Raw genomic sequence first — 25,218 nt, forward strand, 5'->3', positions numbered from 1 at the left:
AGAACACAAAATAAAAAGGCAACCTTGAGGAAACAGTCTCAAGTGCACAAAACAGGACAGTGTGCCAGTCAGACAGCGCTGTATGCTGCAGGGCCTGTGTCATCGCACAGGAGATATTTAAGGCTGCAAATGGAGCCAAAGTACTTTGACCTCAGATGCTCCCTCTAAAGCTCTGTGGTGTGTCAGTGTGTATCTGTGTCCGGTCTGTGAAAAAGGTGATTTCATAACTTCTTGGTTAATAATAACTTATTTTACACAATAAAAACACAAACAGATAGGACATACATACAGTGTATAAAGACGACATTTTATGTTTTATTTTGAAATAAAACATCAGAAAACTTTAATAGTAATTTATAGTTTTGCTGTCATATGTCATCATTTGGCACATATCCACAATGTATGTATGTTTCTTTACTGTATGTGTGTGTGTGTGTGTGTGTGTGTGTGTGTGTGTGTGTGTGTGTGTGTGTGTGTGTGTGTGTGTTTGGAGACAGTGGCGTCAGGCGAGCAGCAGTAGAGTCCAGCAGCTCCGGACCCTCTCAGATTTCCTCCAAGTAGTCGTTTCCCAGAACACACTTGTTGATAAGTTTAGTCTAAAACGCTCACTGCATGTCACAGTACTCAGATTTTAAGAGTCAAAGAACTCCTCCAGAAACATCCAGAAGAGCTTTGAAGAGATGTATTCAGAATGAGGAGAGTAGGGTCTTCAAACCGCCCTCTGCATCTGTCAAGACATGGAGCCATGACCCACAAGGGAGACCAAGAGCAAGACTTCCGCAGCAGCAGTGAGGACGACAGCCTCAACAACAGCTGGTCCTGGGTAACAAAACTAAAAATATATATATTTTCTATTTAAATCATTATTTTTGTATGAAATGTGTTCATTCAAGAATACATTTCTAGAAAGACTGGTAGGCAATGATTTTAAAGCAATTATGTTGTACTTTTTCATTTTTAATGTGCCAATACATATTTTGCTCAAGGCACTACTGCCCGATTACTTATACACTCAGAAAGTTCCCTCAGCACCATTACGGCCTGGATTCCCCATGTAAGACAGGAATGTATGGTAGAACATACTGAGCTAAATAACAGCTATGTAGAAAGGTGGAAGCATTTCTAAGGGAAATGATGGAATTGCATTCACACAGATAGTTTCAAGAAGTTCACTGTAACAACTTCTTACTGAGCATAATCTGCAATAGTAAGACTTTGACATGAGGGTCTGTGTGAAGATGTAGAGAGGCAGGAAGATGGATGTGAGGAGAGACCACCTGACCGGTCCCAAGGTCTTCGGTTGCTTTCCTAGAATATAGGCCGAGTCCTTAAAAACACTGTGATCGAATGTCGCGCTCATTCTGTGCGTGTGTGTGTTTGTATTTGTGAGAGAAAGTGTGTGTCTGTGTTTGTGTCCTTCTGCTGTACTTTAAGCCAGTTGTCAGTGCAGTTCATAGAGTTTGTGTGCAGTACATCCATGTGCTAGATCAACAGCTCATATCGCTCTGCATGACCTCAAGCCCACATGGGTACTTATTAAAGCATACACCAAAGCAAGCCTATGACATAACAGTCCCACCATGCAGAGGCCTGTGAGTGGCGATGTGGGCTCAGGCAAGCACCTCCACAGTTCCTCCTCCTCCTCCTCCTTTAGATTATATCTGCCTGAAGTTGCCATACTTTTCAGACTCTGTGAATTACATTGATGATGTATGATCTTAATAGTGATCAAACATAAACTGATGGAGCTGTGTCAGGCAGTGCATCCCACACTGTGTTTTATGCTCTAATTAGAATGATGCATATTCAATATCATTTGGGAAACGTTATTGCTCACTGCCTCTGGTCTAATGCAAGGCCAACCTGTTCCATATTGCTAAAGATAAACAGACAATATCAATATGTATAGACACAACGGTGGCTTAGTTTACGGCGCTAATAACCCTTGGAATATAACTACTCCACATTATGTAAAAGGATTTGTCGGCCGCATGGACAGCATGTGCTTTTTTCTCTATAAAAGATGAAGAGTTGAGGAAAATGTCCTTTTGGGGGTCAATGTATAGCACAGAACGATAGACAGCCCTGATGCTCTTTTACTTATAAACCATAAGGCAGATGTTTGAACCTGCATTGTTTATTTAGGTCATAACACGATTTGTGGCATTCGTAAGAAAGATTTAATCAGTCATGTCTGGCTAATTAGATTCCTCTATAGCCCCAGAGCATGCCTGTTAGGAAAATAATGCATTGTTGACCGGCAGAGAGAGTTTCTTGGAGAGATCAGGCTACCCCTGTCTCAGCAAACCACCCACTCTCTCTCTCCCTCTCACGTGTCTGAAATGAGGGTACACTGCAGGGCGGTAGCTGGAGCGTAGACAACCTTTTACCCAGAACACACACACACACACACACACACACACACACACACACACACACACACACACACACACACACACACACACACACACACACACATACTGTAAACAGACAGACACACATACCCATACTAACTCATTCATAAACAAACAAAGTACATGGCCACACATGAACTTTAATTTCTTTCACTGTTGAATTCAAAGACATGCAGCTCTAAAAGTAAATGAGGTTAAACTCAGTAAGGAAATAAAGATATCAAAGAGCAGTCATCATTTGAGGGTTGTTTAGTGCAGCACACTGCATATTTAGCTTATATTTGAATTACAGTCTTACAGGAGTAATTGACATTTGGGAAATATACATTGTCACTTTCTTTTCAAGAGTTACATGAGAAGATTGAGATCTTTACATGAACTATGTAGCTGCAGCCAGTTAGCTTAGCTTAGCATAAAGACTGGAAACAAGTGGAAGCAGCTAGCCCAACTTTGGCTTTTGCATGTTATGATTAAACACATGAGATTTAACATTCATTAAATAGTTTGAAGTGCTGGTAGGTGGATTTTGTTACCATTTGACTGAGGAGGTTAGTTGTTTCTCACTGTTCCAGTCTTCATGCTAAGATAAGCTAACCGTATTTACCATACAAACAATATACTAGGTTTATATCCTTCTCCTCAACTAACTTCATCAAAATGTTTTTTAAAGGATAACAATGAGTGAAAACAGTGAAGCAGGGGACACAATAAAGACATAGCAGATATATATAATTAGATATAAAATAACATTTGTATTTCAATTTAAAATGCATTAGACTTGTATATAGATAGTAGTATTGGTTTACTTAGCCTCAGTAAATCAACCTGTAAATCAACTAGTTCTTCTCCACTGTCACACCTCTACAACCTTTTGTCTCTGGCACACATTCCCACAAACATTAACATTCTGCAAATTCTCTCTCTAGCCTGCTCTCCCCCTCTCCCCCTCTCCCCTCTCCCCCTCTCCTTCTCGTTGGCTACTTGTTGCTCCCCGATGAATGACTCAGTTCTTAGAAAACCAAACACGTGTCTGTGTTCCCTCTCTGGCTGCTTGGTGCTGATTGTGTGTGTGTGTGTGTGTGTGTGTGTGTGTGTGTGTGTGTGTGTGTGTGTGTGTGTGTGTGTGTGTGTGTGTGTGTGTGTGTGTGTGTGTGTGTGTGTGTGCGTGTGCGTGCATGTGTGTGTATGTGCGTCCGTGTCTATGAGCGACTCTGACAAAGTGAATAGACACATGCACAACAGTTACACAGTGCAAATGTGTGTATATGTTGAGTGGCAGCACACCCACATACACACACAATCACACACACACACACACACAAAACCCATTCTCTCACATTCCTCGAAAGCTGCTCCACCTACTCTTTTAGTGCTCACATGTTGAGAAAGTTGTGTGCGTGTGCGTGTGCGTGTGCGTGTGTGTGTGTGTGTGTGTGTGTGTGTGTGTGTGTGTGTGTGTGCATGGGTGTGTGCATGGGTGTGTGTGAGTGTGTGTGTGTGTGTGAATGTGTTGAATAACAACTCTCTAAAAAAGAGAAGCGGGAGAAGTTGGAACGAGGGGGGTCTGGTTCTTGGAATCATTGAGACGCTTGTGTTTGTTTCTCTAAAGAGGGAACTCTGTGTCCTGGCTCGACTCTTAGCATTTTACATAATAATGAACGACTACAGGAATCAAGAACAATTAGTAAACAGTGAGTAAGAAAAACACAAAACATTGTACAATGTGATATTATGTTCTGCTAATGTCTAGTGGAGCAGAATCAGCTGTGCTTGTTTGTGCAGCAGCAAAACTTTATTGTTACACTGAAGGACGTTTGTTTTTAGAGGCCATGCATTAAATAAATCCCAGGAACACACTGATGACAGGATTTCCTTGCACATAATATGATTACAGTACAGAACATATTTTGTTCTTGCAGCATCATAGCTGTTAAATGTGAGTGAACATTTGTATGTTTATTGGAACAGATCTAAGCATGTCTGGTTTGCCCGTTGCCGTCACACAGCAGATTTTTTTGCTCTGGTTTATGTGATTGATGTTCTGTCATCATCGTACTCTTCTGCACTCTATTACTGTAAGTCAACTCATCTCTCTGCGTCCGTCTCTTATTGTTAACATGTTCATCTCTTCGTCTCTTGTTTACCATCACAGTGTCTGTGTCTCCGTCAGTCTGCAACCTTCCTCTCTTTCTGTAAAGAGCATATTTAAATATGTACAGTACATGTACATATGAGTTCTCTAGCAAAGACTAAATATTCTTCTCAGGCTTCTCTATGTCTCTAACTCTTACATTTCTAATCTGTCAGCATAAAGAGGAAACTACACTACTGAATGACATAATGTCGGCTATATACTGTACATGCAACACACTTACTTGCTATCAGTAGACGTCAAAATGTGTCAAATAACATTGAACTTTCTCTCTCTTAGGAATAGTTTGACAGAAATGTTAAAATGAGAAGATCAATACTACTCTCCTGTCAGGAGCCTGGTATCAATATTCTCAACTAAAGGCATAGGCGAGAAAGCAAACAAGGGAATTCCCTAAAATGTTGATCTATTCCTTTCACATGTGACCAGAATAAAACGTCCCCATTATTTCACAAAGATATGGCACAATGTTGCAGGTGCAGAGTTGTGGTTAATGGGGTATCTTTCTACATAACAGTTCGATAAGCTTAACATGCATTATGCTACATTGAGGTAAAAAAACTGCGTAAGCTTTACATTCTTGATTTGCTACAGCGTAATCTGCCATTTAGGAGAAACGTAGTAAGAATAATGAACAATGTCTTGGTCTGGCCTCAATGTGTCATGGCAGGTGGGGAGATTTAAATTTGGAAAACTGAGACAGTAAGTACGTTGCTCAACTACACATGCCTTCAAGTCTTCCTAATGTCACTGCTATTCTTGTCTCCTCTGCTCCACATACTCGTATTTAATTAAAATAAGAACAAGATACCTTTTTAACTTGTTACTGTTGCTCTTCTCTTAAGTTATACATAGCAAGACATGTATGCCCAAACATAAACTGTTCTGCGTGTACTTTTTAAGATTAAGCCAACTCTGTGTAATCTGATATTGTAATATGTGTCTTACTGTATGTAGACTGTTACTATGTACTTCATAGTGTGTCGCTTTGGTGACTGGGTTTTCACATGCTGTTTACTATTCTGTTCATAGCAAAGGAATACAAATAATAGAGAATGCAATTTCAATTTGTTTTATCATCCACCTTGATTGAGACAGAGATAAAAATATCCAAACTCCAGAAAAACACTTAAAACTTGAATAAATGCCCTGCAGCTCTTTTCCAGAAGGTCACAGGGCAACCAAACAAAAGGGGGTTATAGTTGATTTAAAAAGTACAATTTAAATATGTATTAACCATTATATATACCTGTATAAAGCCATTCAATATTATTTATAAATCCTAGATAGTAGTAGCTAAGTGTGAATAGTAAATACAGAAATAGTATAAATCACATACAATCATAATAAATCTTACTATATTTAATAAATAATACATTAATTGTAAGAGGAAATTGTTTTTAAGTCAACATTGTGTGACGTCAGTGACGGCTCAGCCAACCGGATCGCTGTGTTTTTTACAGTCCGTTGGTGGTGGGAGGAATATTTCAACTGCGTTTAAATAGCGAAGCAGCCTCGAGCAGACAAGTCCAAATCAAATGTGAGGAAAGCCTTACCGACAATGTTTCATCTGCAGACTGACACGTAACAGACTAACACTGAAGAGGACGTTGTGGGGGACAATTTGGATGGCGTAAAGATTCCGTGCGAAGAGCGACATTAATATATAATGTAAGTAGGACTGCTGGACTGTACAGTAACGTGCTGTTAGGGACATATTAACCATCATAATAGCATATTTATTCAGCATTTGCTAAGTAGAGGCTATAACGTCGGTTTTGCGTATTTTTGTGTGCGACTGTTTGAATGAAGCTCCGGTGCAGACTGCAGAGCCTCACCCCTCGTGCAGATGTTTACATGTCGCCTCACAGGCCACACATGATACTACTCTCACATCATCAACCTCATGTTTGTTATTCAGCTTCATCATATTTGTTTTCATCTCCTTCTTTTATGTTGCCTATTCATAGAGAATAAGGACATAAATAATTAGAAATATATATATATTATTTAATAAAACATATTTAAATATAATGATCTCTAATTGTAGCCTAACAGTGAGTAATCCCAGAGTGTCTGACTGCTGCTCCAGTCACATTAAATTGATCTAGGCTAATTGGATAATTACCATAATCTGTGTGTAAATCCCTCATCCTCTCTGTCACCTCTCTCTGACTCTGTGTGTATGAGGTGATCTCACTGTGTGTGCTGAAGTGAGCGTGACACTGGACTTGTATATTGACTAACTTTTACTGTAATAAAGAAGCTTCTGCAAGCTTTGATTGTTGTTGCCCACGTGCCGTGCCATTTATTTTGACAATATGTATTTTCTTTACTGTTGTCTCGTTTTATTAAGTAAAAAACATACAGAAATCGCATTGCATTACATTGACTGACCTATGAGTTGTTTCATGATTGGCTATTATATAATGGGGAAGCGTTGTGATTGGCTGTTACACAGGGAATTCTTGGAAGAGTGGGCGAGGCTTCAGTTCTGTGTGTGTGTGTGTGTGTGTGTGTGTGTGTGTGTGTGTGTGTGTGTGTGTGTGTGTGTGTGTGTGTGCGTGTGCGCGTGCGTGCATGCATGGGCCCATATATTTGCACGTGGTCTATGTTGACAGTGATATCAGGTCTGTGGTATGTCCATGAACAAGTGCATGTGTGTGTGTGTTTGTGACACCAAGAAAATAAAGACCATGGGTTCACATAATTATGTAATCATTGTCAAACAATCCCAGTCCCAGTTATTGAGCAATAAGTCACACTAAGAGATTAAAGGGTCAGATCACCCACATGACAAAAATACTAACATAATTTCACTCTGCTATCTAGACTTGCAGGTAGTTTTACTTTTTGTGTACAAAGCATTAAGCGACATTCTATTTTCCAGAAACTGGAACTACTTTCTACTGTAGTGAAAGCAAAACTGTCTGCATGATTAGATATCACTTGAGTTAGAAAATATGTTTCCTGTCAAAAGACAGAGAAGTCAATCATATCCAGCCGACACAGCTGTTATTTAAGAGTTCCTGTATTCATAGGTTTATTTTTAAGTACATGTGACAGTTTTGTTTAAATACAATGTGTAATAATGTGATTTAAGCAGAGGTACCATAAGGCTCAGGCTGGACTCGGTGTATTAATTGGTTTAATAACAGTATTGTGTTTGGCAGTGTGGGCTGGTCAGAAGACGTCTGTGTTGAGTGTCTGATACAACAGAATCATGCTGGTTCGTTAGAGATTAATTGACAGTAATTGATGGGTTTCAACAAGACATCCTCGTCATACGAATGTTCTCACATAGTCTTCCAAAACATTAAGCCATCTGTTACCTTGGCACGCTTTAATAATGTGTGTGTGTGTGTGGGTGTGTGTGTGTGTGTGTGTGTGTGTGTGCGTGCGTGTGTGTGTATCACATTAGCAACACTTTCACTCTTGTTTTGAAGCTAAAGAAACTAATGGCACGCAGTTTGCTGAATAAATAATGATGGGTTTGGCATGATCAGGCACATAATTGACTTGCGTTGCACAACAGATGAAAAGTGGCTTCATACATTTCTACAAAGTACTCTATGAAAATATGTTTACCACTTATTGTCACTGATGTCATACCTGCAGTTGCTCCCATTGGCTGTTGTGTAAAGTAGTCCAACATGTACATTGTAAATACTCCTAAAGTCTTTCTATGTTTAAGTATTTGTATGAAAGACTGAAATATCTATTTATCTATTAATAAGTATTAATAATAGCATTGAATACTGTTCTCTCTCTCTGACCCCGAATCAACAACCACCTAACTGGCAGCGCAGTGAGTGCATTTCCCTGCCTGTGTGTCTCTCTCGGGCCGTGTTTGGCATTCTGGACAGAGCGTATTAGAGGCTGTGGATTAGAGGGACTGGCACAGCACCACATGATTACTCGTGTCTTACACAGAGACGAAAAGGCATTTTTCAGTTTCTATTTAAGCATTTCTTTCAACTGACAAAACAAAAAAAGACATCTAAACACGTTTTTCTTTTGGAAAAGCAAGATGTTTTCACATCCATGCACCCACATACCAACAGCAATCACAAGCACAAAGATCCCCATGCTCAGCAGCGTCACGCTGTCTTTATTTATGGCTTCAGCTGAGGTTGCAAGGTTGGCCTGTGTGGGCAGTATTTGAAGTAAGTGGATCAATAATGTTTTTTAATGAGGAAGGGAGGCCTTGTGGTTACACAGAACATCACATCTGTCAAGAGTTTGATGTTCGACAGCCAATAGCTCCATTAACGGTCATTAGTCTGATGCTGTGCATACGTTAAAGGACTGAAATGTAAATAAAACCCTATATATGGGACAAAAAAGATAATTAAATAATTAACAAAAAATCTCTATTCCCCTCTTTTCCTTCCCTGTCTGTCTCCAGTTACAGACCATGAATTATGTGGGTCAGTTGGCGGGCCAGATGTTTGTGCAGGTCAAGGAGCTATACAGGGGACTCAACCCTGCAACACTGTCTGGATGTATAGATGTCATCGTGGTCCGGCAGCCCGATGGCTCCCTGCAGTGCTCCCCCTTCCACGTCCGCTTCGGCAAGATGGGGGTGCTGCAGTCCCGCGAGAAAGTGGTGAGATTATCGGGTGCTGCCTCCCTCACCCTTTCACTCTCTGTCTTTTCTTTTTCATCTACATGTGCAGTGTAGTTTTGTTTGCTCACACCTGTATTCTGACACAAAAGCAAAAGCTATTTTTCTAAATGATTTTTGCCAATGAGGTTTAAACATGCTAAAGGATTATTATTCTGTCCTGCAGGTGGACATAGAAATTAATGGAGAGCCGGTGAGTTTGCACATGAAGCTGGGAGAGAATGGAGAGGCCTTCTTCGTCAAAGAGACTGAGAACACGATGGTAAGTAATGATTGACAGAGTCATTACTCTGAGTCAGTAAACACACACACACACACACATACAGGATGGAACATAACTTTCTGTACTAACATGAAGGTCGTAAAGGCTGAAATAAACTAGAAAGTGTTTGAATTGGACTAGTGGTCATAGAGAATACTTTCAATTCTTTCCCTCTCTCATTGTGGTAGTACTAACTGACTAACTTCACCACTTACTGATGAATCTGCACATACATATCGTTTTTATTATCAGGTTAAGATCTCTACACACACAGAGGCGACAGAATAACTTAATAAATGACACCTTAAAACAACCCTTTGTTGTTTTAAGGTGTCTGTAATGAGACTAAGATATCAAGATCCTGTGCGCTCTGGTAGCTCACCCGGTAGAGCGGGCGACACGTATACAAAGGCTGAGTCCTTACGGCCCGGGTTCAGAATCCAACTTGTGTTATGTCCTCCCTTCTCTCTCTCCCCCTTTCCTGATCTCAGGCTGTACCAAGATCATAAAATGCTGTATCATTAAAGGCAAACAAGATACATTCAAAACATTGGCAGCCAGAAGAAAGAGCACCAAGTTTCTCCAACAGTGATTTTATTTCACATGGATGGACCTACTTTTACAATTTTTATGTCTAACAGAAGGTTCCACACAGCGCAGATAAAACTAAATTTACTTCAGGGGGACTTTGGCAACTGGGAATGAAGCATAGCTGTTCATACATTTATGTTAAATAAACTTACATAGATAAAGGAATATTTTTATATCTTATATCTTAGGCTTTTTCAACAACAGTCTGGCTGTATAACGCAATGGCCTGCTTCGGCGTGAGTTTATATGCTAAAAAGGTAAAAGATGACATGAACCAGCAAGTACAGTTTGAAAGAGTATTAATCGCTAAGACACCACACAGCTGTTTATACTGCTCTGATGCTGGATTCTAAAACTGTGGAAAGTTAGTCATGGCAGAACTAATATTTGGACTTAATCAAGATGCCAGAAGGTGCACACTGCAATGTGTTCTACCGATAAATAAGCCTGATCCATTAAAACCCTGCAGTGCAAGTGCATGTTTAGAGCAACAACTCCATTCAAGCAGTGCAGCACAGTGAGACAAGCAGACAATAACAAAGTAAGAAGAGAAAGGACCAGGGAGTAAGGATGGAAGAGACTGCAAGAGAAGAAAGAAAACAGAAAGAATTGTGATCATACGGTGAAACAGATCCAAGCATAGAGATGGACGACCGTATCCGTCAAATGACGAGTGGACAATGACGTCGTATCTATTTTGGAAAACAATCTTCTGATCTGAGATACTGTTTGTACAAAAGCAGATGCGGATTCTGCAAATCAGCGGAAATATAAGATGAAGGACAAAAGAGACCAAGAACTTCTGTCCCCTTGTGGCATCCTGTCCGCCAGCAGGATTTTAGTTTCCTGGAAATAAACCATCACGAAAGCGTAAACAGATACTGGTCAGTCAGCTGGTTTACACACACACACACACACACACACACACACACACACACACACACACACTCACACAAACAAACACACAGAGCATTTTCTAATGCAAACCAACTCTTCTCATCTGCAGGTATCAGCACCAGAGTTCAGGGTTTAGTCCTTACACTTACAGCACCATAAAGCACTTTACATAAAGAATGCACCAAGAAAACATATCACTCATTAATCCCTTCGTTCTGATGTCCTATAATATTGTGACAATATCATTGACAATCTGAATAGTATTGGTTGTGTATGTATAGGATTAGGGAAAAGTACTTAACAATGTCATAGCCTTTGCCCACTGTTCTTCTTCTGTAGAATACATCATTATTTATTATAATGACACAAAGGTCCTAGCTAAATAGCTTGCCAAGCAGCCGTAATAGCTCATGTTACACGGAAGTATGTGCAAATAGAGCAGAATACAATCTGATATGGGAACATTTCCTTTTGTTTTGACGACTGATTCTGTAAAGTGATGTGGATTGATAGGAAGTTGGAAGGTCAGGGGCACGAGGGGGAGCACTCGTCTGAAGGAAACAAGTACGAGTGGTGAGCATGATGAGAGTTGGCTATGGGTCCGAGTTAGGAATGAATCTGAAAAGATCTCATTCATAATCTGAGGGATTACATCAGTCAAATTCTGCTTTTATTACTTACTGTCTCTTGGTAAATTGGGACCTTTTCTCCAACAGTTATTCAATTGATATGTGCCATGGCAGGGCGATCTTTAGAGTGGGTCCTGCAAGAATATTGTAATGCCTCGGTCCTTAATGGAAGGGAAAATATAATAGTTTGATTTAATGCCTTTCCAACGCTTTTTCAATGAACAACTAAAAACTGAGATATATGCAAATGTGTTTTGTCCCACTTGTGTCAAAATCTCTCCTTGACATAACTTTTGCTCCGCACAGTGGAAAACCACAGGGCTATTTATAGCTCTGCCAAGTTCACCTTCCCTACAGTCGGTTGCACTGAGACTGCAATCACTGATCTGTGTGCTGTCCAGGCGAGAAGACAGACGAGACGCTCAGACAGACATACAGATAGTGAAAGAGGAGCAGGACAAACAAGACGCACAGAGGTGCAGACAGGCAGGCAGCACATGCAACATATAATGCACAGCACAGTTAAACATGCACTGGATGAAATACTGTCAGATATGGCAGCTTGAGGATTGCCATAGTTTGGTCTGTTTCCGTTTTGAATTATTTATCTTCCATCAGTGTTTTTGTTCCGTCTGCCAGTAACGGTCTAAATGACGTCTCACAGTTTTGAATGGAAAAAGATCAACAACATTAATAAGGAACTATTTGGCATCAAGCCAAATCTTCTGCACCTCTTCTCCCCAACCCCCTCTATAATCTCCGTCTTTGTCCCTCAGGGGGTAAAGTTGTATTTGAGGATTTGTTGAGGCTTGTGTGTTGGCAAGTAGAACCTGCAAAGGAAACATTAACCAAACTAATCTTCAGACTAGAACATTAGGAATCTCCGGATAGCGGTGGGAATACAACCCACATGTGGAAATGTACGTTGAAATGCCTTACAGGTGAAAACAGAATATTAAATGTAGTTATTTGGATTATTTTTGCAGTGCATAAACAAATGCTGATCTGCGTCATGAGTGAAGTGGGTTAGTCTCAAAAGACAGTCCATCTGAAAACAGAAGTCTTACATGTTGCATATTTTACTTCAGTTTCAGTTTAGTGCAGAAAATCGTATTCATCGTATAACACATCTAGTTTTGAGAGGAAGCGTTACGTTAATCGATTAGTTAATTAAAAAACCTTTAAATTAATTAAAGGTGCTCTGGGGTGGATGTTTCCAGCAAGGTTAGAGCTCTGAGATGTGACCTGGCATATTTAACATCCTTAAACTCCTTTTTCAATCCCATCAAAATGAATTGAGTTGTGCTGGACTGTGTCATGACGCGTGCATTGCAAGACATGTGTCAGTCTGCAAACTGGATCATCTCTTTATCTTTCCCGCAGTCTCTGTCTGGCTCTAAATGTATCTTTTTGGCATAGTTGTTGCAGTTAGACTGTGATGAGAAAATCTGTGTTATTTTACTAATCTGAGCTCAAACCCAAATTCCCACCAGATTATGTAGATTTATATAGAGTAGGTAAAATCTGTATCATCAACCAGCAACACTGCACAATACTACTACTGTTTTTGTGGCATAACATCCATGCATTTATTTATTTTTAAGATCGCTGCATGGCTCCAATGATGGCGATATCTATTGGCTGTTCCACCTCTTTGATCCAGACTGAATTATCTCTGAATAACTGATTATCTGTTACATGGATATTACATGGATTGCTTTGCATTTCCCCTAGGGGCACCAGCACGTTGACATTTAGGGTTTTAAGTTAAATATCTGAACAACTGTTAAATAGATTGACTTTACTATCAGCCGTAGCTGTAGCATGATTAGCCATGCTAGCGGCGTCAACAGCTATTGCAATGAAATTTGGTAGAGACATTCATGGTTTCCAGTGAATGAAGCCTAATGATTGTAATGATCCCTGACTTTTCATCTATTGCCAATTTTCCTCACAATTTCTACTTTCTACTCTACTCTACTAGTTCACTTGCCTGTGCACTTTTGTGCTAGTTAGCAAATGCTAACACGCTAAACTAATATGGTAAACATTAGGCTATGCCTGTTTAACATATGTTAGCATAGTCATTGTGAGCATGTTGCCGTACCAGTCTTAGCATTTAGCTTAAAGCACCTGCAGCCTTACGGAGCATGGCTGTGGATTCTTTATCTTCGCACTCACTTTGATGATTCCACGCCAAATTAAAATTATTTTACATCAAACACTGTTCATTTTAGTTTGAGTACTCAGTAAATAATTGGATAATATCGATGACCTCATATTTTCATGTCATGTTTCTGTGTTGACAGGAAGTAGTTCCGTCCTACCTAGCAACGTCACCCATTATGTCAACGGGGGCGGAGTTAATGGAGTCACAGCTGGGCAGGGGCAGTTTTCGTCTCCATGGTAGGTCCTGTTGAAAAAATTAATTTGGGAATATGCAAAATGTGTGTGTGCTTTTTTAAACAGTTTTCATGCTACTCTCTCACATCACATAGACACCATCCCCTGCTGTGCACTTCCTGTCCAGAGCCTGGGACTGCAGCAAAGTGATGGCGGGATAATCAAGAAGAGGAGAAGGAGGAGGAGGAAGCCACGACCAGAGGCAGTCGGCGGAGGAGGAGGAGGGAGGAGAGAGGAGAGCGAGGAAGAGTTCTCAGAGGACCAGGACATGTTTACTATTGACTTGAGCTCGGATGAGGAGAGAGGGGGTGACAGCAGGTGTGTATGTGTGTGTACATGGTAGATTGTTGAATTGTGTGTTTCAGTTTGAACATTTAAGGATTTAAAGATTGACAGAAAACAAAAAAAATACCTTTTTCCAGTAGGCCTTACATCCATGTCATTTAGTTTAGAGAGAGAGGGGGGGGGTTATTAAATGCCACTCAGTCTGTTCCAGTGGTAAACAACCTTTGCAGCAGTCACAATGTTGTTTGTGAAATAGATGAACCACTGCCAATAATTTTGTTAAGCATAGAGACTGTGTGTATGTTGTGTATGTGTGGTTATGCTTTTCATGCACAAATGAGTGTGTAAGGGTTTTTTCCATCTATCTGAATAAGGGCATGTGCTTTACCACGACATGAATCAAAAGAACAAACAACCCTTAAACTGAGGACATTCTCCACACTGTGGATGTGTCCTTCTATAGCAGTGTGGCTCATTAGATAGCAATACTGTATATTAACAGCTATTGGATTGATGTTAAGACATTTTTTACAAACAATAATGTCCCCCTTAGGATGAGTTGTAATGAAAATGGTGCTAACCCCACTTAACATCTAGCACCATCGTCAAGTCCAAGTTTCTAGCAAAGTATCAGTACCTGCAGAACTAATGATATTCCATCTGGCCTCAGCTGTACTTTGTGCTAAATACCAAAGGTTAGTACGCTAACACGCTAAACAGAAATGGTGAACATGGTAAATATTATAACTGTTAACTATAAGCATCCTAGCATTGTAATGCTAACATTAGCATTTAGCCCCAAGTACAGCCTCAGGTAAGAATAACAGATATATCTCCTGTGAAATGATCAGAGAAAGAAGCTGATTGAGAAAATACGTTTACAGGATCAATTTTAAAATCTCAATATGGTAAAATCATAACAATAGTTCAAATTAAATGCTTAGGAACCATTTAGGGAGATGAGAAATCATGGGTGAGTCTGCGTGTGTGTGCATGTTTGTGTTTACGTATGTGTGTGTGAAGTCATTTGAAAACCAGCTCAGTTTGTGAGACGCGCTCCAGGGATTCTTCCTGTTCCCACATTTGTCTCTGTCTCTTTTAAATAATTACTGTTTATTAAAGAAGTTACTCACGAAAATTCCCAAAACCCTTTTAAAGACATGAAAGAATGTGTGTCTACCTCATGTCATGCGTAACACTTACTACGTGTGGTTACAGTGTATTTGGATACTATGGTGTGTGCAGATGTTGTGAAATGTGTGTGTCATCTCAACGCTTGTGTGTGTTTGTGTTCAGACCTGTGTACGGTGACCAGGGGTCTATAGCCAACACGCTCATACACCCCAGCACTGAATGGATCGGTTCACAGAGGTATTACATTGACACAAAACACACACAGATACACACTTTATGATGAACTTATTCTCGTCTTGTTTAACTATCGAGTAAACTCTTCTTTAAATTCTGTTTACATTTCGGCAAAGCATTTCAAATGTGTTTTTCTGAGACGATAACAATCATGATTCACTGTCTCTTCTTTTTCTGTGTTTGTCTGTGTCTTTTCATATTCCTGTAGTCACATGATTAAGGAGACTCTGTCCGTCCCTCCACCCTGTGGTCTGTCCATCTCTTGTCCTCAGCAGACTTCTCACTTCTCCTCCCATGTTAGGTATCACATTTTATCTCTCTGAAGCCTGAAATAATGCACTAATGAAGGAAAGGTTCACAGTTTGCAGGAAAAACATTGTATATATGTATATATATTAGGATTTCTTTATGATATTTCAAGTTTGTTAAAGATCTGTAAAAATATGGAGTAAAAACTGATCTAAATCCACTTTCCCAGCAACCCCGACGATTCTAGGTCATCAACACCAAAGAGCGACTCAGAGCTAACCAATCAGAACAAAAACAATCCTGAGATGTTGTGGACCTGGGGGGAGCTGCCACAAGCTGCCCAGGTATCTTAACACACACACACACACACACACACACACACACACACGCATTAATACATACAACATTTTGGGAAATATTAGTTTGTATGTTAAGTGTGAAGCTACTGCCAGCAGCCTTTTAGCTTAGCTTAGCATGCAGACTGGAAACAACTAGCCTGTCTGCTTACCAGCAACTCTAAAGCTCATTGTTTCACATTATTAGACACATAATCAACCATAAAATGGAGAGTTTTCATTTTTACGTATGTATATGTAATATAAAGTGTTTAGTAGCTAGGTTTAGAGGTGCTAGGTGATTCTGTTACCTTTGGACAGAAACAAGTTAGCTGTTCCTCCCAAGTGTTCTAGTGCTTCAAGCTAAACTATGCTAACAATCTTCTCATCCAAGGAAAGCAAATAAGTGTATTTCCCAACATTGAGGAGTAAGTTGAGATGAGTCAAGTAAGGGGAGAAACACACTTGAAGACACACACAAAGGAAAATGTTGTAACAACTTTGATCTCTCTTTCTTTTATAGCCAGATTTCCTGACTTCCCACCAGAAGCAGGACTCTGCCACAGCAGTCTCCATTCCGGTGTCTTCCAGCACTCACTTCAGAGCCATCAGTGACACTGGATCTCCCTCCCCCACTCTCTATGCTCCCCAGCCAGGGGAGACCGCTGCTCATGATGGGGACAAGGACACTGAAGAAAACAAAAATGGAGACTTGGTCGGACGAAGCACTGAGACTGGGGACAGGGCTGGAGGTGAGGATGGTAGTTATATGGAAGAGAACATTACTTCTAATGTGCAAAGTATTCTCCACAAGTGGCAAGAATGACATTACAGCCTTAACTAATCGTTAATGAGGCATATTGTATTATTTCTCAATTATCAAGCTAAATGCCTTTCATGTGCAGTATTGCTAACAGACTTGCAGCACTTGCCCTTTAGTGACCTCCAGTGGTATTTAAAAAAAATGCAAATGTGACTCCCGTATGGATCAGATGTGCCTTGAGGATCTCCACTTCTCCATGGATGAATCATAAATCAACTTGACAGCCTGATTCGAGTTGTGAATTTAGCGATTGTAGAAATGCAGAATCATTGTGCAAAATATAACCTCATGTATCAGAGACCCATGAGCTTGTTTTTAGGCAATAATTGAGTTTTTTGTGTGTTTTTCTTCCCTGTAGTGAGAGAGGAGGAGAGTGTTGAGCCATTATGTGCAGAAATGGAGGGTTTAACAGCCTGCTCAGTGTCTCCCAGGATTCTCCTTGATCATCTTGACGAAGGCGAGAACAGAGGAAGTCCCACCCGAACAACTGATTCACCATCCAAGAGGAAAGGTATCAGGGCCTCTCTCTCAAACAGTACAAAAGGATTTTCTTTAATTCAAAGAGGTGTATGCTTTATTATCACGTCACTGATGATGTGTAATATTGTCTCTTATTAGAAAAAAGAAGCCAACACCTTGGTGCTGATGGCATATACCTGGATGACATTACAGAGCTGGAGCCTGAAGTAGCTGCTCTCTACTTCCCTAAAAGGTACAGTAACAAACATAAACGTGTACCGAACATGTTTGTGCATACCTTATACACACAGCTACTGTATAGAGGCTTTCATGTGGTGTAAATCCCCCTCTGGCGGCCTCCATGCGGGTCCTCAGCAGGATTCAAAAGGGTTGACACTTTATTTGTCCTGTTTCTCAGAAGTAATCAGTTACTTTTTGAGTATGTTTGTGGCTATAGCTAAACATCACTGCATTACATTGTGTTGTATTTATTTAGCTGACACTTTTATCCAAACAAAGTGACTTTCAACTTCATCATCTACTCTCTAGTCTGACCAGATGAGCTTTCAGTCTGACTCATTGTAAACACTTACAATAATGAATTATTCAAGTTAAATATTGTGGGGGCCGCAGTTGACTGAACATTATTATTGCTGCTTTTCTAAACCTTTTAAGTACTTTAAGGCACTTTAGACTTGTGTTTATTTGACCCACACCATCACAACACTATGTTTCAGAGACGTATGTTTGTTAGAGCGTTGTGTTTATCTCTCCCCTCAGTGACGGAGGCAGTAGCTCAATGAGAGGCGACTCCGAGATGATGATGATGGGGGTACGGAGCGCTAATCAATCCCCACAGTCAGTGGGCAGCTGTGGGATGGACAGCGGCGTTGACAGTTTGTCCGACCAAGTAGGGGACCTCCCTCATGTAACCATCTCTTTGTGCGGAGGACTCACTGACAACAGGGAGATCACAAGAGGTAGGACATGGAGTGTGCAAGCAGGCAATGATAGTGCTAGTTTTCATCTTCATCGTTTTAAAACACGTCTGTGAATCTGTGTGTGCTCTTACCTCTGTGTGTACCATGTGTGTGTGTGTGTGTGTGTGTGTGTGTATGTGTGTGTGTGTGTGTGCTTAATGCCACAGAGCAGTTCCAGGAGAGAGCAATTTCCTACCAGCAGTTCTCTGAAAACCCTTCTATTATCGAGGATCCTAACCTGGTGGTCAAGATAGGAAACAAGTATGTACTGCTACACTATATTCAATACCAGAGTGTGATACACATTTAGACTGGCACCATGCTGCAATAAAGATTTAGCTTTCAAAGTTGCATTTGACGTTATGGATGAAGTTAGATGAGCGGATCGATACGTCTCATATGTCTATACGGTAAATATGAAGTTTGCACCAGCAGCTGTGTAGCATAGTTTAACACAAAGAGTGTAAAAGGGGAGAAACAGCGATGCTCTTAAAGTAACGCAATCTGCTTACTGACGACTCCTAAACTCTCGGCAAGAAATCAAATAAGTGTCATTATTTCTCCTTTAGAATGAAATATGTCAGCTGTCTTTGTCATGTCGAAGTCTGAGGTGTAAAGAAGAGCTTATAGCTCTGTCTGTCATCTGTTGCAGGTACTACAACTGGAACACAGCAGCCCCTGTCATGCTGGCAATGCAGGTCTTTCAGAAACCACTGCCGCAGGTAAGACCACCACAGTGATACACACATATATACTACGTGTCACGTGATGAGTTTATGGCATCAGTGATGGAAGAAGTGTTCAGATTTATTTAAGTTAAAGTATTATCATCTAAATGTAAAGTATCCAAAGTAAAAGTACTCATTATGCAACAGAATGGACCCAGTTTTATGTTATTATATACAGCATGTTCATGTTGTAGTACTATGAATACTACTGAGTATCTTATTTGTAACATTGTTTTGTATTTAAAATCTGAAAATGTTACTGTAAATAGTAATCACAAGTAAGATGTACAATATTTCTCTCTGAAATGTAATTAAAATTAAGTATAAAGTACTTTAGCATGAAATATAAATACTCAAGTAGAACGTACGCCTCAAATTGTACTAAATGAGCTCAGTTACATTCTTATTATACACTATTCTACGCTACACTCGGTTTATTTTAATTATTTTTGTAGAGTATAACAAATAAAATGTCCCTGTTAATGCTGCACTCAGCAAACTATGGTATGTTGCACTCCTCCTGGAGTTCCATCGTATCACATATCCACGTAGTTATGTGTCGTTGCTGTGTCATGACCATTTGTCAATAAAGCTCAAACCTGCCATGTGACACACTCTTGTGTCATGTGTTGTGGAGCCCCTTCCATCACAGTAAATGGAGTTTGTTTTTTGTTGTTTAATGTTGTTTTTGATCCAGAACAATGTCTCTAACCCAAGTGTTTTAAATGTGATTATAGTGGCATTATATTTGTTGGTGTCTTTGAGTGTTCTGCAGCCCCCTGCATCACGTTCTCCTGTACAGCACTGTCTCAGCATTTTGCAATTAATTACGATTAATGCTCCCTAATCTGATGTGTCACTTCAATGTTGTCTTTTGCCAGGGTCCTCGCAGTATTTCATGAAAAAGTACTAAAAGTACCGAATACTAGCAGATACTGTGTGCACACATTTGTCTGGCACTCATAATAATCAATATTCAACTATTTTTGTTCAGTTTGATAAGATATTTGATTATTTACACTAACCACGGTGGACAAAGTTTACTGCATTATTATGGATATTCAGTCTGGAATCTCTTATACCACAGTGAAATATGGTTTTTAATCTAATTGTTTTCCTAACACTTTAATAATGTCATGTCTTTATCCCCCTCCTTATTTTTTCTTATTTTTTTCATTTTCTAATGTTCTTTCTTCCATCATCCATCCGATTGTTGTGTGTACTAAGTGTTGGTGTTTGAGTTACGTGTTTTCTGCTTTTGGCCTCTTCTCATACTGCCTCCCTGGTCTGTTTGGCTCCAGCCCTTCCCAACCTGTACGATGTTTTCTTGATTTGCTTGGGTGTTGGTCAGGGCATGTCTGTCTGTTTGTTTGTTGTTTTTCTCCATCATTTCCCACCACTGTCAACCCTCTCTCTCTCTCTCTCTCTCTCTCTCTCCTCATCTCTCTCTCTCTCTCTGTCTCTCTCTCTCTCTCTCTTCTCTCTCTCTCTCTCTGTCTCTCCTCTCTCTCTCGCTCTCTCTCTGTCTCTCTCTCTCTCTCTCTCTCTCTCTCTCTCTCTCTCTCTCTGTCCTCTCTGTCTCTCTCTGTCTCTGTCTCTGTCTCTGTCTCTCTTCTCTCTCTCTCTGTCTCTCTCTCTGTCTCTCTCTCTCTTTCTCTCTCTCTCTCTCTCTTTCTCTCTCTCTCTCTCTATATATATATGTCTCTCTCTCTCTCTCTCTTCCTTCTTGTTGTTTGTCTTGTTGCATTTCTTCCCACTGCTATCACAATCTTCACAAGTCTATTCCTTTCAGGTTTTTGTTTGTGTGTCATTTGCCTTTTTTTGGAGTTCAGTGTGTTTTGAAATGTGCTTCACTTTATTATTTTTGTGAGTTCTTTCTGTTAATTCATTTATGGATTTTCCTGGATTTTCTGATTTGCTTCGTTTCGATTATTTTTTCCTGTCAGTTTTGAGTTACATTTTCAGTCAGTTTTGAGTTGTATTTGCATGGTTGTCTCCAGGCCTCAGTGGAGAACATTATGAAGGAGAAGATGCCAAAGAAAGGAGGACGCTGGTGGTTCTCATGGAGGAGCCGGAACAGCGACTCCAAATCAGTAAGTACAAGGACACACACATTATTGGTGGTCCTCATTATCTACACATTAAAGAGTGTCTGAAGGGGGAAAGGGACAGGAGGTAGATTCTGGGGGCCATATTTGTTCCTCACATGCAACCATAAGCCAGTTGTGACCTTTGACCTTTGTACACTTTAGGACTCAGTGACAGATGCAGGAGGAGACAGTGGAGAGAGCTCACTCACGATGCCCTCAGTGAACAGGTGACTCCACACAGACACGTTGTAGCTTTATTTTGTTTGTTTTTTAAATTACCATCTCTCTCTCTAAACACCCATTTTCATCAGTTTTCATAGTTTCAGCTACTTGATTGTCTTTGATTTTTTTCAGCATGAAGGATGAGTCATCCTCTAGTGATGAGGACCACAGATCGTCCAATCAGGCGTCAGGATCCTGCCAGCCAGAGCTCCTTCTGAGTTCAGGCAACGTCTGTTATAAGAAGACTCTTCGGCTCACCTCAGAGCAGCTGGTATGTATTACCACAGTTGGTTTTTATTGACCTCAAGTTAGTTTATGGCAGCTTTGAAGCTCTGTAGTGACTTATTACATATTGCACACTCTGTTAAATCAAGAATGTGGACAAAATACATAAATTACTTACATAACCGTTAGGATACGTTGTCTTCCCTTGGACCAGTGGCTCTCAGTCTTAAAATGGTCACCAAGAATGGAAACATGTGGCTTTATGGATTACACTCTGTGCCACTGCAAACACTGGGATGAAGGATAGTTGGCAACATTTAGTGAAGAGGTTTTCAAAGTGGGAGGATATCCTCTGCAGGGGGGCGCAAAGCAGTTTAAGAATGCTCACAGCCTCGGACCTCGAAAACCCTAATTCAGTGTATCTTCAAACAAAATATGTTATTGTAACATTTTGTTGAGAAGAATTCCCCGTGCATTGTTGTGTTATTGCATGCTTCCCTTACCTCGACTATATAACAAGCCAAACACTGAATAGAAAAAGCTTGAATCGTCCTTCTTTCAATCTGTAAATGTCTGTTCTTGCCTCTTTGTGCACTGTGTGTGTGTGTGTGTGTGTGTGTGTGTGTGTGTGTGTGTGTGTGTGTGTGTGTGTGTGTGTGCCTGGGTGTGTGTTTACAGGCTAGCTTGCAGCTGAAGGAGGGTCCTAATGATGTGGTGTTCAGTGTGACCACTCAGTACCAGGGCACCTGTCGCTGTCATGGCACAATCTATCTTTGGACCTGGGATGACAAAATAGTTATCTCCGATATAGATGGAACCATCACCAGGTAACGGAAAGCAAGAAAGTCTCGCCGTCATTGTTATTAGCCAAACCAAATTCACAAACCAGCCTGTAACAGAAGGAAGTTCAGTTTCAGCTTCTCACCAGCAGGTGGCAGGCTTTACACAGATTTAGTGTTTTGTCTCTATTTGCAGTAATTAAGTGTGTCTGTATTGATTGTGTGATGTTGCCTCTCTTGTGCAGGTCAGACACTCTGGGTCACATCCTCCCCACACTGGGTAAAGACTGGACCCACCAGGGCATCGCACGGCTCTACCACAAAGTCAGCCAGTGAGTGCTACTTTACAATCTCCACACTGCGTACAGAGTGTTGTTTTAAAGCTAAGGAAATCTGGCTAAATCATCTTTTATTATACAAATATGACACTAATTTGTTGTTATATAACTGAAATATATTTAATGGCTTATCATCATTATATTGATTCCTTATTTAAATCAGAGTGCACAACTAAGTACAAGCTTTGTCTGTGTGTGTCTCCGTCTCTCTCTCTCTGTCACAGAAATGGATATAAGTTCATGTACTGCTCGGCGAGGGCTATTGGCATGGCTGATATGACGCGAGGCTACCTGCACTGGGTCAATGAGAGGGGAACCATGCTGCCAGTGGGCCCGGTGCTGCTCAGCCCCAGCAGTCTTTTTTCTGCCTTGCACAGGTCAGACACACACCACATGTATAAAGATGCTACGTTGGAGTAATCAGAATTCATATTGCCTTGAAAACACTACTGAAAATATGAAACAGTATTGAATAATATTAATAAATGATCATTTTCATCAGTAGCTGCTATGTATATGTGTACACAGTGATAGAAATGAATGGTCACATACAAATATTATAACTGTAATTTTAGGGATTTCCATTCACTAAGTCTTTTTTTTAATCTCTTAGCTAATAAAACCCTTTCAAAACCTAATCCCCAGTGGAGGTGTACAATGTGTTTGATGTCATGCCATGTTGTGCAGGGAGGTGATTGAGAAGAAACCAGAGAAGTTTAAGATTGAGTGTCTGACAGACATAAAGCAACTGTTCTATCCCAACACTGAGCCTTTCTACGCTGCGTTTGGCAACAGAGCGACGGTGAGACAGCTGCACATGTGTTGCAAACTTGTTTGGTCTTATTTCACATGGAACATTTTATAATAGTAATCATTTGTGTGCATTATTTGAAATCACTTATTTATATTCAGCCATGACATGATTTGTTGGTACCTCTTGCTCTTGGTAGTGATGCTGGTCGTTTGTGTACGTGTGATTTCAGGATGTGTATTCCTATAAGGAGGTCGGTGTTCCTCTGAACCGGATTTTCACTGTCAATCCAAAGGGGGAGCTGACGCAGGAGCATGCCAAAACCAATATCTCCTCGTAAGCTATATTCTCTGTTTCACTCGACTTTCATCCATGTGATCTGTCTTGTGTATACAGATGTTTGACTGTCTGGTTAAAGTCCGTAAACATCTGTGTGTCTCCGCCTCAGCTTTGTGCGTCTGTGCGAGATGGTCGACCATGTCTTCCCGCTCCTAGCCCGAAATGAGGGGGCAGACTTCCCCTGCTCTGACACCTTTGACCAGTGCTACTGGAACAAACAACTTCCTGATGGCACCAACCAGCAAGAAGAAGACCCGCAACCACTTGAGACAAGCTGAGGAAACCCCCTCACGCTGCGTCCCACCACACTGTGGTCAGTAGTTTCGCAATTCATTGTGAAGCCGGCAGCCTAGATTCACAGTGAAGGATTATTTTAGAAACACCTGATCAAAGAACTGTACCTGATGAATGAATGACGCTCTGTGGCTCCTTCAAGGATCTAAGACTTTACTTAAGATAAGTAACTGTGACTACTGATTGAAAGTAAATGAATGTGTTTTCAATACCCCACATCAACAAACCACCTTGCCATCATTCAACAGTGAGAACACAAGCAAACCTAAGGGTTCATTACAAGTAAGACTGCTGTGTCGGGGGGGGGGGGGGGGGGGGGGAGGAGAGAACAAAGAACAAAAGAATCCCTGATGAATTTTAACAGCTGCTAGGGAGTGACTTACTGAGAATCTGAGTGCTCAACACAAACTCACATATCAAACATTTGCAAGTGCACTAACTCCCAGACACACACACAAACACACTTAGATTTGTGAAGGCATTCCATAGACAACGCACAGCATTGCAGAACTGCTCCCTGAGAGATTCCTTTAACTCGTTCTAATAATAGTTATTATTATTTTGCACCAATATGGCTTATATAGTCAGGTATCAATATTGGGTCACCTGATAGACATTTGTATTTTTTTTTTATTCTATGCAAAAATAAAAGTCTGTTTCAAAATATCAGCTGTCCTAGGTTGACTTAAACATTGAGTGAAGTCCACTAAAATGTAAAGACTCGCCATATAAATTAGATAAGAAATGATTTTGCAGTACCCGCAGAGACTCTACCCTGCCAGATCGCCTCCACAACCTCCACAATTGATAATATAACATAAATGATATATACAATTCAGCTTTTCAAATCTAAAACCAGCCTGTTGGTGCATTTTTTAATCTTGTTTCTTTAAGAATAATGACTTTTTTTTACCCATCACATACATTATATTGATCAAATAGTAAAGAGAGACTCCTACCCGGGCTAGTAATGTTGCA

General features: G+C 40.4%; 1 protein-coding gene across 1 annotated transcript; it reads left to right on the plus strand.

The window, feature by feature from the left end:
* The first annotated feature begins 6,048 nt into the window (after positions 1 to 6,048).
* Positions 6,049 to 24,555, plus strand: lpin1a (lipin 1a). The gene is made up of 23 exons (XM_029458046.1): positions 6,049 to 6,237; positions 8,975 to 9,175; positions 9,360 to 9,455; positions 13,882 to 13,978; positions 14,071 to 14,293; positions 15,557 to 15,631; positions 15,837 to 15,929; positions 16,107 to 16,221; positions 16,736 to 16,964; positions 17,394 to 17,546; positions 17,654 to 17,747; positions 18,275 to 18,474; positions 18,642 to 18,735; positions 19,127 to 19,196; positions 21,203 to 21,295; positions 21,455 to 21,519; positions 21,647 to 21,785; positions 22,418 to 22,566; positions 22,764 to 22,850; positions 23,081 to 23,233; positions 23,544 to 23,658; positions 23,840 to 23,943; positions 24,056 to 24,555. Exons 2-23 carry the CDS (start codon positions 8,984 to 8,986, stop codon positions 24,222 to 24,224), a joined length of 2,805 nt encoding a protein of 934 aa, XP_029313906.1. The 5' UTR covers positions 6,049 to 6,237; positions 8,975 to 8,983; the 3' UTR covers positions 24,225 to 24,555.
* Positions 24,556 to 25,218: the final 663 nt, after the last annotated feature.

This window comes from Cottoperca gobio, chromosome 3 (genome assembly GCF_900634415.1).
Source record: "Cottoperca gobio chromosome 3, fCotGob3.1, whole genome shotgun sequence".
NCBI classification, from domain to species: domain Eukaryota; kingdom Metazoa; phylum Chordata; class Actinopteri; order Perciformes; family Bovichtidae; genus Cottoperca; species Cottoperca gobio.

Excerpts from the sequence above, each read along its gene's own strand:
- lpin1a (XM_029458046.1), top strand. The coding sequence starts at position 8,984 with ATGAATTATGTGGGTCAGTTGGCGGGCCAGATGTTTGTGCAGGTCAAG. Across the intron at positions 18,736-19,126 it reads GTGGTCAAGATAGGAAACAA|GTACTACAACTGGAACACAG; the intron begins GTATGTACTGCT and ends CATCTGTTGCAG. Across the intron at positions 22,851-23,080 it reads CTCTACCACAAAGTCAGCCA|AAATGGATATAAGTTCATGT; the intron begins GTGAGTGCTACT and ends TCTCTGTCACAG.